The sequence below is a fragment of the Hesperophylax consimilis genome, chromosome 27 (genome assembly GCF_061612785.1).
Source record: "Hesperophylax consimilis isolate HC1 chromosome 27, BYU_Hcon_1.0, whole genome shotgun sequence".
NCBI lineage: Eukaryota > Metazoa > Arthropoda > Insecta > Trichoptera > Limnephilidae > Hesperophylax > Hesperophylax consimilis.
Window position 1 is genome coordinate 11,864,393 of NC_142862.1, and position 14,002 is coordinate 11,878,394.

The 14,002-nt window shown below is 39.2% G+C and overlaps 1 protein-coding gene across 3 annotated transcripts in view; it reads right to left on the reverse strand.

Moving 5' to 3' along the window:
- The window catches only part of Nf1 (neurofibromin 1), a 103,994-nt gene that overhangs the window by 67,739 nt on the left and 22,253 nt on the right, over positions 1–14,002 (reverse strand). For 2 of the 3 annotated variants that reach the window (XM_089647956.1, XM_089647955.1), the window contains exons 11-23: positions 13,060–13,221; positions 12,013–12,206; positions 11,483–11,666; positions 9,762–9,948; positions 9,329–9,373; positions 8,951–9,050; positions 7,856–7,994; positions 7,123–7,285; positions 6,078–6,150; positions 4,285–4,456; positions 3,607–3,749; positions 2,573–2,788; positions 1,370–1,486 (exon numbers count right to left, since the gene is read on the reverse strand). In XM_089647956.1, coding sequence (XP_089504082.1) covers positions 1,370–1,486; positions 2,573–2,788; positions 3,607–3,749; positions 4,285–4,456; positions 6,078–6,150; positions 7,123–7,285; positions 7,856–7,994; positions 8,951–9,050; positions 9,329–9,373; positions 9,762–9,948; positions 11,483–11,666; positions 12,013–12,206; positions 13,060–13,221 — 1,895 coding nt within the window. The remainder of the gene's footprint in view (positions 1–1,369; positions 1,487–2,572; positions 2,789–3,606; positions 3,750–4,284; positions 4,457–6,077; positions 6,151–7,122; positions 7,286–7,855; positions 7,995–8,950; positions 9,051–9,328; positions 9,374–9,761; positions 9,949–11,482; positions 11,667–12,012; positions 12,207–13,059; positions 13,222–14,002) is intronic. The other variant, XM_089647957.1, reaches the window with a different exon arrangement.

The following is a 14,002-nucleotide window of genomic DNA, read 5'->3' on the forward strand; positions in this document are numbered from 1 at the left end:
GAGATGCTCATTTAACAATAATCGTATCAATTTGCAATGTAGGCAGCTATTAAAATTTTATACAACTGAAAAATCAGAAACAACAATAATTTTTTTTCAATCTTTGTTGCATATTTAAATATTTCATTTGGGATAATTTGAAATAGGAAGGATTCGGGATTCGGTCACAGTTTTGATAGGATGGCACTGGGATACTTATCTGATGATGATCTGCATCTTCTTGGTTTTTTGCTGGTTCATATTTCGGCTCTTTCTGGTGCACGATGCGGCTCGATTGGACCATATGTTATAATATTGGCCTCGTTAAATTAATGATACTACGAAATATAATTGATAAGTTTTATTCTTTAGAACACACATCACTGGTAACAAAAAATGACCACCCTCGAATTCCGTAATTATTTCATTGTTGTTATTGATCCGTTATTTAGAGAGAGAAGAGAAAGAAAATGGGCTTGCAAGCCTATTTATAAACTAATTCATTTGAATGTATTGGTACATAATCACAATTATTGCCCTTAAGGGAGACATCTGTCGGATATTTCAATTACTCAATACAGATACAGGTGGCATTTTCGTTGGTTTGATTCTTGGCTAAAGTCGGAACAGGAAGTATCCCTGATTTAACACAAAGAACTTATTCTTCATAATCTCCCTCCACAACGAGTTGGAGAACTGTTTGTGGGAACACAACACTCAGCGATTCCTTTTAATACACAATTTCCTCCGTGAGTTGAACTTTTCAAAATTGAAACTGATGGATGTCTTGATGAAATTACCATACTAAAGAAGAATCTTTTCGAATCATAACAAGTGAACAAGTAGGCACAGGTAAATCATTTTAAAGAGATCCATGCTTGTATACCGGTGTACTGGACGGATCAAAAAGTTAATGTTATGTGGGATCACACCTCATCTATTCTATGATCAATTCTTCAACATTCGACTTCAACGTTCGTTCTATAAATTGACCTCAGAATAGATAGGTCAGAATGAAGCTTTAAAAAAGAACACTGTCGAATTGAATTGCAAGACTAAATTTAAACTGAATTGATAAACGTCGCTACTCACCCGCTATCTTTTGGAATTTGCAGGGTAAGAGTTAGAAAAACATTTTTGAAACTTTCGATAAACAAAATACATTTAAAGGTGTCTTCTTTAAAACGATTTGCCTGTGCCTACCTATAATAGATTTGTATGGTTTACTTTTGCAGACCATTTTTAAAAGTGGAACTTTATAAGTCAAGTTACGTCTCGTGATGATTTGATTCACAATACTTAGTATATATTAATATGTGGGCATTTAATGGGGAACAATTGAAGGTAAATGGTACAAGAAGATTTAAGATAATAATTTATGTAGATTTACTTCAAGAACAGTTGACTCTTAGCCTCCATCAGGTCTCCGCGGTCGGACTCCTCTGGCTGCAGCGGTAGTCCTCTCAGCAGAGAAGCCACCGCCTCCATGCACGCCTGGTCCAATTCCCTAAGAACCAACAAAAGATATATATTATGGAGAGACCTGAAAACTTTTGCGAAATTCACATTACTTTTTGAATGGTAATTCTCCTTTGTCCAGAATGTCGAGACTTATCAACTCACCGTCAAGTCAAAGCATTAAATTTTTTGGTGTAAGCCTAAATGAATTTCGACAGTCGATACGTAATGTGTAATTTTTAAAGTACTTTAAACCTTCTTCATGCATTGTGATTGTCTTCCATCTGTACTTTTTATATTATATGTATATTTTCATTGCTCATCATTTCTATATGCTCTCCTTTCACTGCCATCTCTGTTTCTTATTTGTGTAAAAAAATATTATATTCTATTTGTCCGTAAATAAATAAATTATTATAAAATCAACAAAATAATGAGTCACAGCATTTTCGACGCGAACTTTAGAATGCTTATGTTGAATATTTATTACTTTCGTATTTAAAAATAGCAAAAAGTTGTGTGAAAAATACGAAAATTCGCGTCATTAGACCAAAAATTGAGAATCTTACATTATTTACATATAAATGGCAAAATTCACATAATAATTACGAATTATACGACATCACAAATGCGGTAACATTTTAAGGTCTCTAGATATGTACGTACATTCTATAATATGTTTCAAGAATGAAAACAAGTTTGCAGTCTTTCAGCATAAAATTCTATGAAAAATAAGCTAGAAATCAGATTGTACAGGATAAAGATGAATCATGAACTCCAAAATCTTACAGAGCATGAGACCATTGTAGGATACATTAGATACCAAAGACTGCGATGGACTGGTCCTGTGAAAATAATGTCACATGATTATGACTGTGTGGGTGCCCCAGTAGAGTCGAACCAGAGGCAGGCCGAGGAAGAGTGGATAGACTGGGTGCGAGAGCACTGGAGCAGGATGGCAAGGATCGAGGACTCTTCAGTCTGCATTTGGCCCTAGCCAATGACGAGGAACCGCAGTCAGTTGAAATCATTTGTGAAGAAGGCAAAATCCCACCCTGGGATATAGCGTCGTAATGATGAACTAGGAGACATACAGGACAGTCATGTCCAGGTGATTGAGATATCTGTTCCTTACCTGGTGATGGCCGACACATCTCCGCAGACCGGAGGCGCGATTTGGTGGCTGGTGCCCAACACCCAGTCTGTCAGGTATTCCACCAGCTTGTTGCGGAACTTCATCTCCTGGCGGAAGGCCAGGTCGTCCCGCCGCCGCATCATGGCCTCCACCACCTGGCACAGCTTGGTCTTGATGTGCACCGACAAGACGGTCATGTCCAGGTGACGGACATATCTGCAAATCAGTTCAACTATAATTACAGCTAGACCCCAAGCAAAGAAGGTCCACTGATACAAGTTTAGTGACAATTAGTAGTTCGCTAGCATTCATTGGTGGCTTGCCACACCGCACTCCCCTCCCGCTGTGTTTATTCCAGACCAACCCAACCCCTGTTACTCTTTATTAGCGTGGGAGTGTGGCGAACTCATCGCTCAGGGAGTGGAAACACAACCTGCAATGCCCACCCCAAGCCAAGGTGTGAGCTACCGTGTTCAGGCTGAACAGTTCCTCTAGAGTATTTGAGGAACCTATAGAGGAGAGTTGAGGCCACCTTGGTAGATTGTCCCCTCTTGGGGCCTTTGAGGAACCTAGAGATAGTGGAGAGGCGAGCTGAGACCACCTCGGTGGACTCTTTCCATCAAAATAGGGATTTTCGGTGGGAAAACCCTCACCGCTACAGGATCCTCCAAGGGATCCATATGCAGGGACCCTCACGAGACTTGGAAACAAATTCAGAGGAATGAGCGGAAATGGGAGGCCCATGACCTTAGTACTCACTGGAACTATCTGTATACCCTCTCGGCTTTGATAAACATTAATAATTCTCTCTATTGAAGAAGTCTCAGATGAGGTCTGGCTTGAATATGTACTCCAGATAAAATGAAATGCAAGAAGAACTGGGAAAAGTAATTATGGAAGATGTGTGAGGAGATGCCCAGGACAGTGATGCATTGTCGGAGTGATGGACCCCTACCCGAATAGGACAAAGGGAAGAAGATGAAATGAGATCTTTACCTTTACGTGTATTATGTTAAAGGTTAAAGATTAAGTACCGAACTATAGCCAGCATGAGCCCTTCGATGGAGGTGACGCTCAGGTGCTCGGCGGGCTGCTCGTTCTTGTTGTTGTCGAGAATACTCTTCATGATGAAGATGGTATGCTCCACAAACTGCGTGTTCACCTCTGTCAGCATTACCTGCACATTGTCATAATGCAAAATTAAAAAAAAAAAAATAGAACTGGACCCAAATGAGAACCTTGGGGAACACCACTAGAAATATTAATGCATAAAAAACTAGAAATAACTAGGGCTAATGGAAGAAAATGCTTAAAAGCATTAAGTTTAACTATTGCCCAATTACATTACTAAATTCATTGTCTAAAGTCTTTGAAAAAGCTAGCAATAATCAATAATAATAATTAGATAATTTATTTAGCACCATTTTTTGGAAAATCACCTCAACTAGTTGAATTGATGCAAAAGTTAATGGTAGAAGAAGTTGCTTGAGAAAGACATGATCGAGCGAATACTTCATTCAGGTCATGTCAATGGTCAGAATAACAGAAGAGTATGTATGAATGTGAATGATACAAGGAGTGTGAGCCCAGACAGAGCTGTGTATGTGTAAATGGCGTGATGGTTGCTTAGACAGTTAGTTAAATTATTGTTATTTGTTGGTTTTGTTGAAGAGTGGGACAAAATGACTGTTGAACGTAAAGCAAAGTCATACCTGTTGCTGGGAGTCGAAGAACTTGTCTATGATGGCCCTCAGCTGGTCGAAGAGAATAGGGTAGAGGGCGGAAGACATCTCGTGGCCGATGAGCTCCTTGACATGCTTCTGGATCTGCGGACCGAACTTCTCATTGATACAGACCAGCAGGCGGAGGAGTTGTCCCACAAACCTGGAAACAGAATTATAAGGTTGACTTAATGATCTCATTTCTAACTCCCGCCAATCAAAAGTCATATTATTGAAATCAATTTCATTTCGACAGCTTGAGCTTAACTCCCTCAAGGCCTGTCATCTTTGGGGATGGCATCTGTAGGGTCTTTTTGTGGAGAGGAAGGAGTGAACACTTTCTGAGATTCCTCTACTTGAGGGAGTATGGCCACTACCCGTGGCTCTATCCTACTGACTTTCTCTTGGGCATGCTCGGTATGAACCATCTATGGGTCAGAAGAGATGTGCATATTGTATCACACTTCTTCGAACTGATTCGTGGATGGTTTGAAAATCCGACTATCATGGAGAGTATTAGTCTCTATGTTCCTGATGGTTATTTCCGTCACCGACAGCATAGACTGTTTTATCTCCCGGCCTGCAGGACTAACTTGCCAACTGTCACACCGGTGGAGAGAGCAATCTTGCTGTTGAACAGAATTAATTCGGATATCGACATATTTAGCATTGGTGAAGCTGCCTTTAAAAGGCAAGCTCTATTGATGCTGGTATAGTTTATATACCGCTTACTTATTATGTAATACCATTTTACAAATGTACTTAAAGACGAAATAAAATGTAATTTTGTAATGTTTTTAAACGAATAAACCATAGACATATGAATATTAGTAGACCTGCCCTAAGTGATTAAAAGCGTATTATCCCCACTCCCCATACCGGTTCCATTGGAGCCGGCTGTGCTCGCGTATGGCCTCAAGTGAAATTTGAAAACGTGACGTCATCATTCTTGTGCGAACTATGGTCGAGGCATCATCGGTTCATTTTACGAAATGTTGACTTGTACTATGAAAACTTGTAAAAATAGATGTGAAAAAGAGAATAAACCCAATTGTCGTATTACATTCCATATATAAGCATTATTTTACTTTATTTTAAGCATATTCACATCGTATAATATGAATCAGTTGTTACTATCACATCGAGAAACGTCTGGACGCGAAACACAAAGCTGGTTTATAAAAGTGTTAAACATTTATAAAAGTGTCTTAACTAAATACTTAAACGAAATATTCGACTCTGAAAATAGAACCGAATTTATTCGCCGAATTTGGACTTCGCAAATTTGTTCATAACGTGGCGAGTAATTTGCGCTCCCATGTAAAAATGTCTATTCATTCAAAAGCAGATTTTACTTTTAAGAAGTAAATGGTGATATTATAATGCGAGATGCCTATTTACTGTCAGATTGATTTAGTGACGAATCACAGTCAGCTTCACTCCCTTCGTTCTTCAACAGTTGATTTTACCCCTCGCCATTATCTTCTCGTCTATTAATTCCTATATCTGTGGAATAAACTAATTGAATTGAACATGGGTATTGAAGAGTTGTAGGAGGGAGGAAACATATAGGCAGGCAGATTGTTCAATCGTGTTAGGACCCATTCCCATGTGACAAATGTCAACCTTCTACAAATGTTGGGCGCGCGTTTGACGTGTTCCCGACAATGCACCGGTGTCTAAGGGATCAATGACGATACGTAATAAAATGTTGCATTTCGAAAGAATTTAATTTAAAGTGAGCTATTTGTTTAAATTATTGTCAATTAAAAAAAATAACTTACTGAGTTACAGGACAGTACTGGACATCTTGGGAGCTGTTTGCAAGCACACTGCACTTTCTGGTATCCACCAAACCTGAAAAAAAAAAAAAATTTTTTTAAATAATTCTCCGGCTGCTGAGAGCTTATTACCTCTCTTTCTGTTGCATGCATTGTTTGTGAGAAATAAGGAGAAGTTACAATGGAACTATCAGAAGTATAGTATTCTTCTCATTTGTCTAATTGTTTTGTAGAAATTCACATGTAACATTTTTATCAAATGGCCATTCAGCACCATTTTGTTTTTTTCACATTTGAAAGGTCCCCGTTTAACGCCGATTCTAGGTACGTTTTAGCTTTCCATCAAATTATAAAAAGCTGTATTTTAATTTGTTTTATGTGACACCTCACAAGAGTGCCCCTGTCTGTACAATGTAAAGGCAGGGGAGCTATGTCACCACTCGGTTGGGCAGCGTTGTGAGGTGGGTTAAGGTAGGGGCTGTAGGAAGGGATTTATCAATGCGGGTCTTGAAGAGGCCCGGATTTTATGAAGGAGGAAAAACTGATGCTGGTAGATTGTTCCACATACAAGCCCTCTTACACAAAAACGAGTCGAAAAGCGGCTGGTTCTCGTGAAGCCAACATCAATTGTGAACTGTGAACGGGTGTTCCGCTTGTGTACGTCGAGTTTCACGCACGTGCACTGGGGGTCAGTGTTGCTAGCTCCTTAGAGCAGGCTCCATTAAAATACCCGTAGAACAGACTCAGCACGCCCACATTGAATTGAGATGGCAATCGGTCTGTTAACGATGGATTGTCAATCAGATGGACCGCCCTCCTTTTGCAAAGGATTAAACTTTCACTTTATCATTTCTCTTAATTTTTCTTCACACAATCAGTTCCTTTTTCAAAATGGCAATTCAAAACAAATTTGAGTTCATTGAATATGAATAATTTCACACAGGAATAATGCACGTCACAGACAACCGAAATTAGTTTGTTTGATAATACCCAGGAAAGGCTCAAGCATTCATCTATTCAGCAATTTACTTAGAAAATATAAGTTTACCTCCATGCAGAGATGTGACGCTTGAGAGTGTTAGGCAGCCGAGAGTGGAGGCATGTCCCACAGGCATGGTGCGAGCCAGGGGAGTGCCATTCTTTTTCTGCAGGCACACACCGCCCAGCGCGCACAAGAACGATGTCATGTTGGCCCACTCGTTTATCTGGTCCTGGAAGAGATCAGTTTATTAGACACAATATTAAAAAAAAAAACGGTAATTTATACATTTTTTTTTTTCAATCGAAATTATTTGTGTCGTCGTAAATAGCTCATGGTTGAAATGCTGACGTACTCGGGAGGAAAATCACTGTACTGTTTTGCTCCGAATGAGTTTATTTGTGATATGAAATTTAATCTAATTCAACTCTCATTCTGAAGTAAATACAAATACAATGAAACTCGTTTTAGAAATTCCCTCTTAAGTAGTTTTATTTATTTATTTATTCATTTTATTTATTCATTTTTTTGGGAAATCAACAGTTTATATTTTTACAGATTGTACATAAGTGAAATAGCCAAAATAAAACCAATTACGGATTTCCTCCTTGTGACTTTACGTACTTTTTCATGCTTAAGAAGTTTGGTTTTTCGGTCGCTTGGAGCATGGTCCAATTTATCCCACATATATGGAAGATGTTGAATCAGCAAAGTGAAAATTGACGATAACTACTTTTTTACTACTAGGATAAATTTCCATCTTACACCTCTAGTACATATGTAGACCAGAGATGTAACCAACCTCCAAGTCGTGTTCACTGCTCTGGTGGGAGGCCCTCCGCTTGCTGGTGGGGCGCGGTAGGGCCTCCAGGGGGCACTCCTCGCCCCCCTTGCCCGCCTGGCCCTTCGGGTAGGACTGCAGCAGTTTGCACATCGAGTCCCTGCACAAAACATATTATTATAAGAAGTATAAGAAATGGACGAGTCTGCACTAGAGCTGTAATATTTTTAAGAAGATTAGCAATTTATATGCAAAGTTTTTCCTCCCCATTTCTAATAAATGTGGCAGGCCACTTTGGAGTCCAATTGAACTGCCTTTATATATCTATTATATTTAAAAAAAAAAAACAAATTTAACCTTAAACGAGAGAGAATGACAGTGTTGCCAATAGGGAGAGAAAGTGTGGCAAGTGAAGAAAGGGGGCAAATATAGGGAATAAACATGCGCGAAACGTAAATGAAAAGGGCGAAAGAACAAGCTCTCTCTCATAATAATAATGGATTCCAGGCATCGATAAGGAACACAAAATATAAATTTTATTGGCAGGTAAAATTATTTTATTATATTTAAAAAAAAAAACAAACAAATTTAACCTTAAGGCGATGCCATACGTAGTAATTCAAAATCATGTGTTTTTGGTTTGAAAATTTGGTCACCTAGAAATGTTTCAGATGCTTTAATTAAATACTGCAAGTAGAATACATCTTGACCTTTGAAATAATTGAATATTTTTTAGATAAGTTTTTTTATAAGCCCAGAAAAAAATAATGTATAAGGCCTATAAAAACTGCTTTAAAGTTCAAAATCTCCTACTTACGAACCAATTTTCGGTTATGATTTTATTGTATAATGTGGAAAATTAAGTTATTTATAAAATGATCGAAAAAAATTTAATATTTATGCCTACACATCCACAAAATAAAATAAAAGGCACTTTTTAGCCATGTTTTTTTCTTGCATAAATCAAAACAGGCGGATGGTGTTAAACGGGAATTTAAACCTTATCGCCATCTACGTAAGGGTTGTTATTGATAGCGTCTCAATTTAAAATATTACACGACGTAGTGCATCGCCTTAAACGAGCGAGAATGACAGCATTTAAATAATTGTTCTTACCAATTCCTGAAAGTTTCCTCCCAGGCCGGCTGGACACCATTCACACAGTGCTCTATCTTCCTCAAGTGAGCCATGATTCTTTTCTGAAGCGCAGCTCGACCTTTCATAAAAAAATAAATCAACAAGGTAAGACCAATACCGTAACAACTCTGGGGTTGAGTAGACTATTCTCTTGTTCTTGTTCAGAGTGCACTTACAGAAAAAGAGCGCTTTAAATTTTCACTTCAGAATCCATTTTGAAGAGAAAACATTCTGATGCTCAGCAGAGTGTACTACAGAAAAAGAGTTTGAATTTCCACTTCGAAGCACACACAGGGGCAATTTTTTTAATATATGCGTAAGGATCAGTGTAGAAACAGGGTAGATGAATATACGTACCATGAACATTTTCATAGAAACACATTCTAGAAACATCTTGGCTGGCTGAGGGGGCAAAAAATAATATTAATATTGACACCGGTGAATGGTAAGTGACGAAGACACCACAAAAAATGAAACCTAAAAACATCAGGAACCAGAATCATAGCAAATTGTTGAACAGAAGCCTTACAACTGCACGAATCTTGCTTGTACTCTGCAGGTCACTGTAGCCTCTCCACAGTTGAAAACACCAAACAACTTACGATACACTACCGCCCGTGGGACCACTAGTTATCCAAAATCAATTGCATTTACGACTCTAGACTCGGACGAGCCACATCTTTTCACATACTCGTGTATCGTTTATTAAATATATTGATCTTAATTGTTAAACCACCTTCTGCATTAGTGTAAGTCGTGTAACATAATTACACTATAATTCCCTAAATACCTGTGGTGAGCACAGTGCTGGCCTGCGCTATCTCGGAGAAGATGTGGTAGTTGGGCAGCAGGCTGGTAACGTTAACCTCCTCCGTCCCGCAGCGGATGTCGGCCTCCTGGCACAGCAGCGAGAAGCACGACATGGCCACCAGCACGGCGTCCATGTCGATAGACCACAGGTACATGAAGAAAACCACCTGGTTAAGAAGAAGCAGAAGAATAAAAACCAATGAAAGAAAAAAGTAATAACAAACAAAGAGTGGATCAAATACAATTTTGGTCCTCCGTCAATAGGATAGGTCATCATGTCCAAATGAATTTGAAGTAAAATACTCAGTGACGAATACCTGCTCCATTAATTTCTCAGCGAATTCCATGAGGTTCACAGGGTGACAATGCCTGAGGTCCGAGACTGGCTCATAGACCTGAATATTCCCATTTGACCTCTCATTATTTATGGGAAAAACCTACTGATCATCGGTGAAACTCGACATACACGAGCGGAACACCCGTTCACAGTTGATGTTGACTTCATGAGAACGGGCCGCTTCTTCGACTCGTTTTTGTGTAAGACTGTATATGAGGAACGAGTTACCAGCAACTGATTTTTCTCCTTCATATAATCTGGGACTTTTCATGACCGGCATTAATAAATCCCCCCCTACAGCCCCTATCTTAACCCGCCTCACAATGCAGCCCAACCGGGTGGCTCAGGATAGCTCGCCTGCCTTTACGCTGTACAGTTAGGGGCGATTGCATCTCATTTTCACACACATGTGTATATAATATCATTCCCCAATCCTGTTATCCATCACCTGTTCCTCTGACACTGAGCCGGAGCTCATCGTTGACATTTGCTACAAGTACTATCAGTCTTATTTCGAAATATGGTGCAGTGAATCATAGAAAAGTGTTTATCACCTCCAGACTTCCTACCAAAGGAACAGGTATGTCAGAATGCTTTCAATTCCGAGTTTCACCTATAAGTTTCAGCAAGGGAAACATTTCCTGGTGTGTTTCATCATTTAGGAGGTATTTAACCAACTCTGAGTAAACCATCGATTAGCGTTACTTGTCGAATAACGTACATTATCTGTTTTTTTTTGCAATTCTTGGGCATTTACTGTGTGACAATTTCTAGTAACTCATTCTTTTGATGAGTTTATTTTAATGAACACCTTAGTTTGTATAAATCAGCTAAATTAATAGATTCAACATGTCTGCGATATTAATTTATCAAAATAAAATGCATATTACTCAGCCCTCAATCCTTCGATTAACTAATCGGAAGCTAATTGAAAATGTAAAACTTTCGCCGGTATACTGCCCATGTTGCGATGGTGTTAGTAGTAAATAAGTTGCTCAATGGGCACATTTGCAATCCAGAGATTGCTTTAAGTCTATGATAACTTTTCTAGAGTTAGGCAGCATAGGCTTTTTTATTTTTCCAAGAGGCAGGACCAACATACGAATGATCATACCTTTGGGGATAATGACTACACTCTTAAAGCACCTTTCTTGCGAGGAAGACATTTTTCAGTTAAACTTCAGTGACTTCAAGACTGTAACAAATATTTTTTTTACACAAGGTTGTGTCTCAACTGACGTAATTAATGTAATTGTTTAAAATTGTAAATTTTGTGAAACTGTTTCACTGTATTTTACAGTAAAAACATAAATGTTAACACCGACAGATAAGCTCCTTACAACGAAAGATTAAACCCAACTCACCTCCAGTTTGATGTGTGCTTGCTTGCAGATGGCGATCTGACTGCCCACGTTGGCGTAGTCCTTGTGGCGTAGCAGGAAAGCGTTGCGGCAGCGCAAGATTTCGCGCACCCAGCGCAAGATCTCCGTGTAGTTCATTATCTGGTGCTGGATCAGTTTCTGGCTGATGCTGAACAACACCTGGGAGCTGGGCATGGAAGAAAGGTTAGACTACGACATTAGGCTGTTTATAGTAAACAAATAAATTGTTAAAATTAATGTCTGAATACAGGTTTGCCTAGTGAATGTATTGTGCAAAACCTCCAATAATAAATTGACTAATTGACAGAGCGAAGCGAAGTCCTGTTTTAACTGACTGTAGAATCATATCATAATCATCACAGCGTTATTTCCCACGGTGGGATTAGACCTCACCTATAAATACTCTCCACTGGCTGTGGTTCCCCGTCATTCGCCTTCAGTACTTAGTCGTTTCCGTCCGGCTCTAATCCACTAGTCTATCAAAGAATTCAATACAAGTTAGTTTCCCATACCTGATATCCCAGAAGGTATTGACGGGGGCTTCGGGGTTCCACATGTGTATGCGGTTGGGGTGGTGCAGCGCCAGTAGGGCCTCCATGGCCTCCTGCGACACGTCCCCCATGGCCCCCTGGTGCACCAGCGACACCAGCCCATTCATCAGTTCCAGGGTGGAACTCTGCACCTCGTGGCCGGCCTTTCCTTGGTTCTGGAATTATTACAAACAAATTGAAGTTATGATCTTATTACGTTCAAGGGGTAATTGGTTAACTCTTCTAGTGAACTTCTGGCAATATAATCGTGATTTATTTTTAGTATTTGTGGGATATTATTATGCTGTGTTGTGCTTCCTCCTACTTTAACCAATCTCAGTAAAATTACGAGCATGCAATCTCAGCCATCCTGAAAAATCAGAAATTGCCGAGCACTTAATTTAAACAGGCCATCACTTTGGATGATTTGTTCCTGATGAATGGGAATACCAAAAACGCATCAACCACGCTTAATTACAAAGGAAATTGAAATCTATAAATACACCATTAATATTAATAGAGACGACGGGGCTAAGCTTAATAGTTCTTGGTATCCGATACTTGATGGCTACACCTAAACTAAATGACGAAAACCATATTAATTTAGCTGATACCGGCCCTAAGAGGATTGGAGCGGGCAAGATGGTATCGCTTCTACATTAACTCCACACAGGAGGCCCTGAGGAAAATGATTTATCTTAAGGCCTATCTTATCTCTGGAGATGCTGTGTGGAGGGTCTTTTTGAGGAGAGGAAGTGACATATGCACTGATAGTTTACCATCAAGGGTATTAGTAAGAAAATAACTGAAAAACCTAATTGAGATCTTAAGAAAACATCATAGGATTCTGTGGGTCCCAAAGACTGGGATGGGCTGGCGATGTGGGAGTAATGTAACAGTAAGAGGTTAATTGACTGCGATGAAACTTGAAATAGATTGGTGCGGGATGGGAAAGTCTAATGGCTAGACTAAGAAGGATCGAGCAAGTGATGTGATTGTGCGCAGTAACATAGTAAAGTGACAACTTACATTAAGCATGAGCATGGGATCAGCGTGGATCAAGCGCACCAGGCACATGAGCAGGTTCCTGTAGACGGGCATCTCCTCAGAGCGGTTCATCTTGCCCTGGATATCCTTGGACTTCAGGGTCAGCGATGTGATCATGCGGAGAGGGGTGTGCGCTATATAACCCTGAAAATACATAAAGAAAAAAAGGATATTTTCAAAAGAGGCTAAAAGTTGTGAAATAACTAGAATGGAGTAAATCTTGACATTATAGACGCATGTCTCTTACCATGCACAGAAAGGGTGTGATAGAAAAACATGTTTTTTGTTTTTAATTGAAAAAGTGTCATCGGACGGCAAAATGATGTCCAAATTTTTACTCCAAATACTCTTAGGAATCGCTGGTAAAAGCTGTGTGTATATAATTTCATTTGTTTTTTTAGTTGTTTTCCTTTTCTATTATCTTCTTGAAAGTGAAATGTTATATATTTTCTTAAAGATTTCATTATTTTATTATTAATAAGAACAGAGCGGTTGTGACAACCCTCCAACATTGCTCGAATGTAGCGATTCTCAAGTGTGCTCATCGTTGTTTACTGGGAAGTAAATTATGAAACATTTGTAAAAGTGTCGTAACTAAATACTCTGAAACTAACTACGACTCTGAAAATAGAAGAAATTTACTTGCCGAATTTGGACTTTGGCAAATTTGTTCATAACGTGGCGAGTAATTTGCGCTCCCATGTAAAAATGTCTATTCATTCCAAAGCAGATGTTACTTTTAAGAACTAAATGGTGATATTATAATGCGAGATGCCTATATACTGTCAAATTGATTTATTGACGAATCACAGTCAGCTTTCCTCTCTGCGTCCCCCAACTGTTGGTTTAACCCCTCGCCTTTAAGTTCTCGTCTATTAATATTCATATGCCTATGGGCTGGAGCAACAGTTACGGTGAATGGATT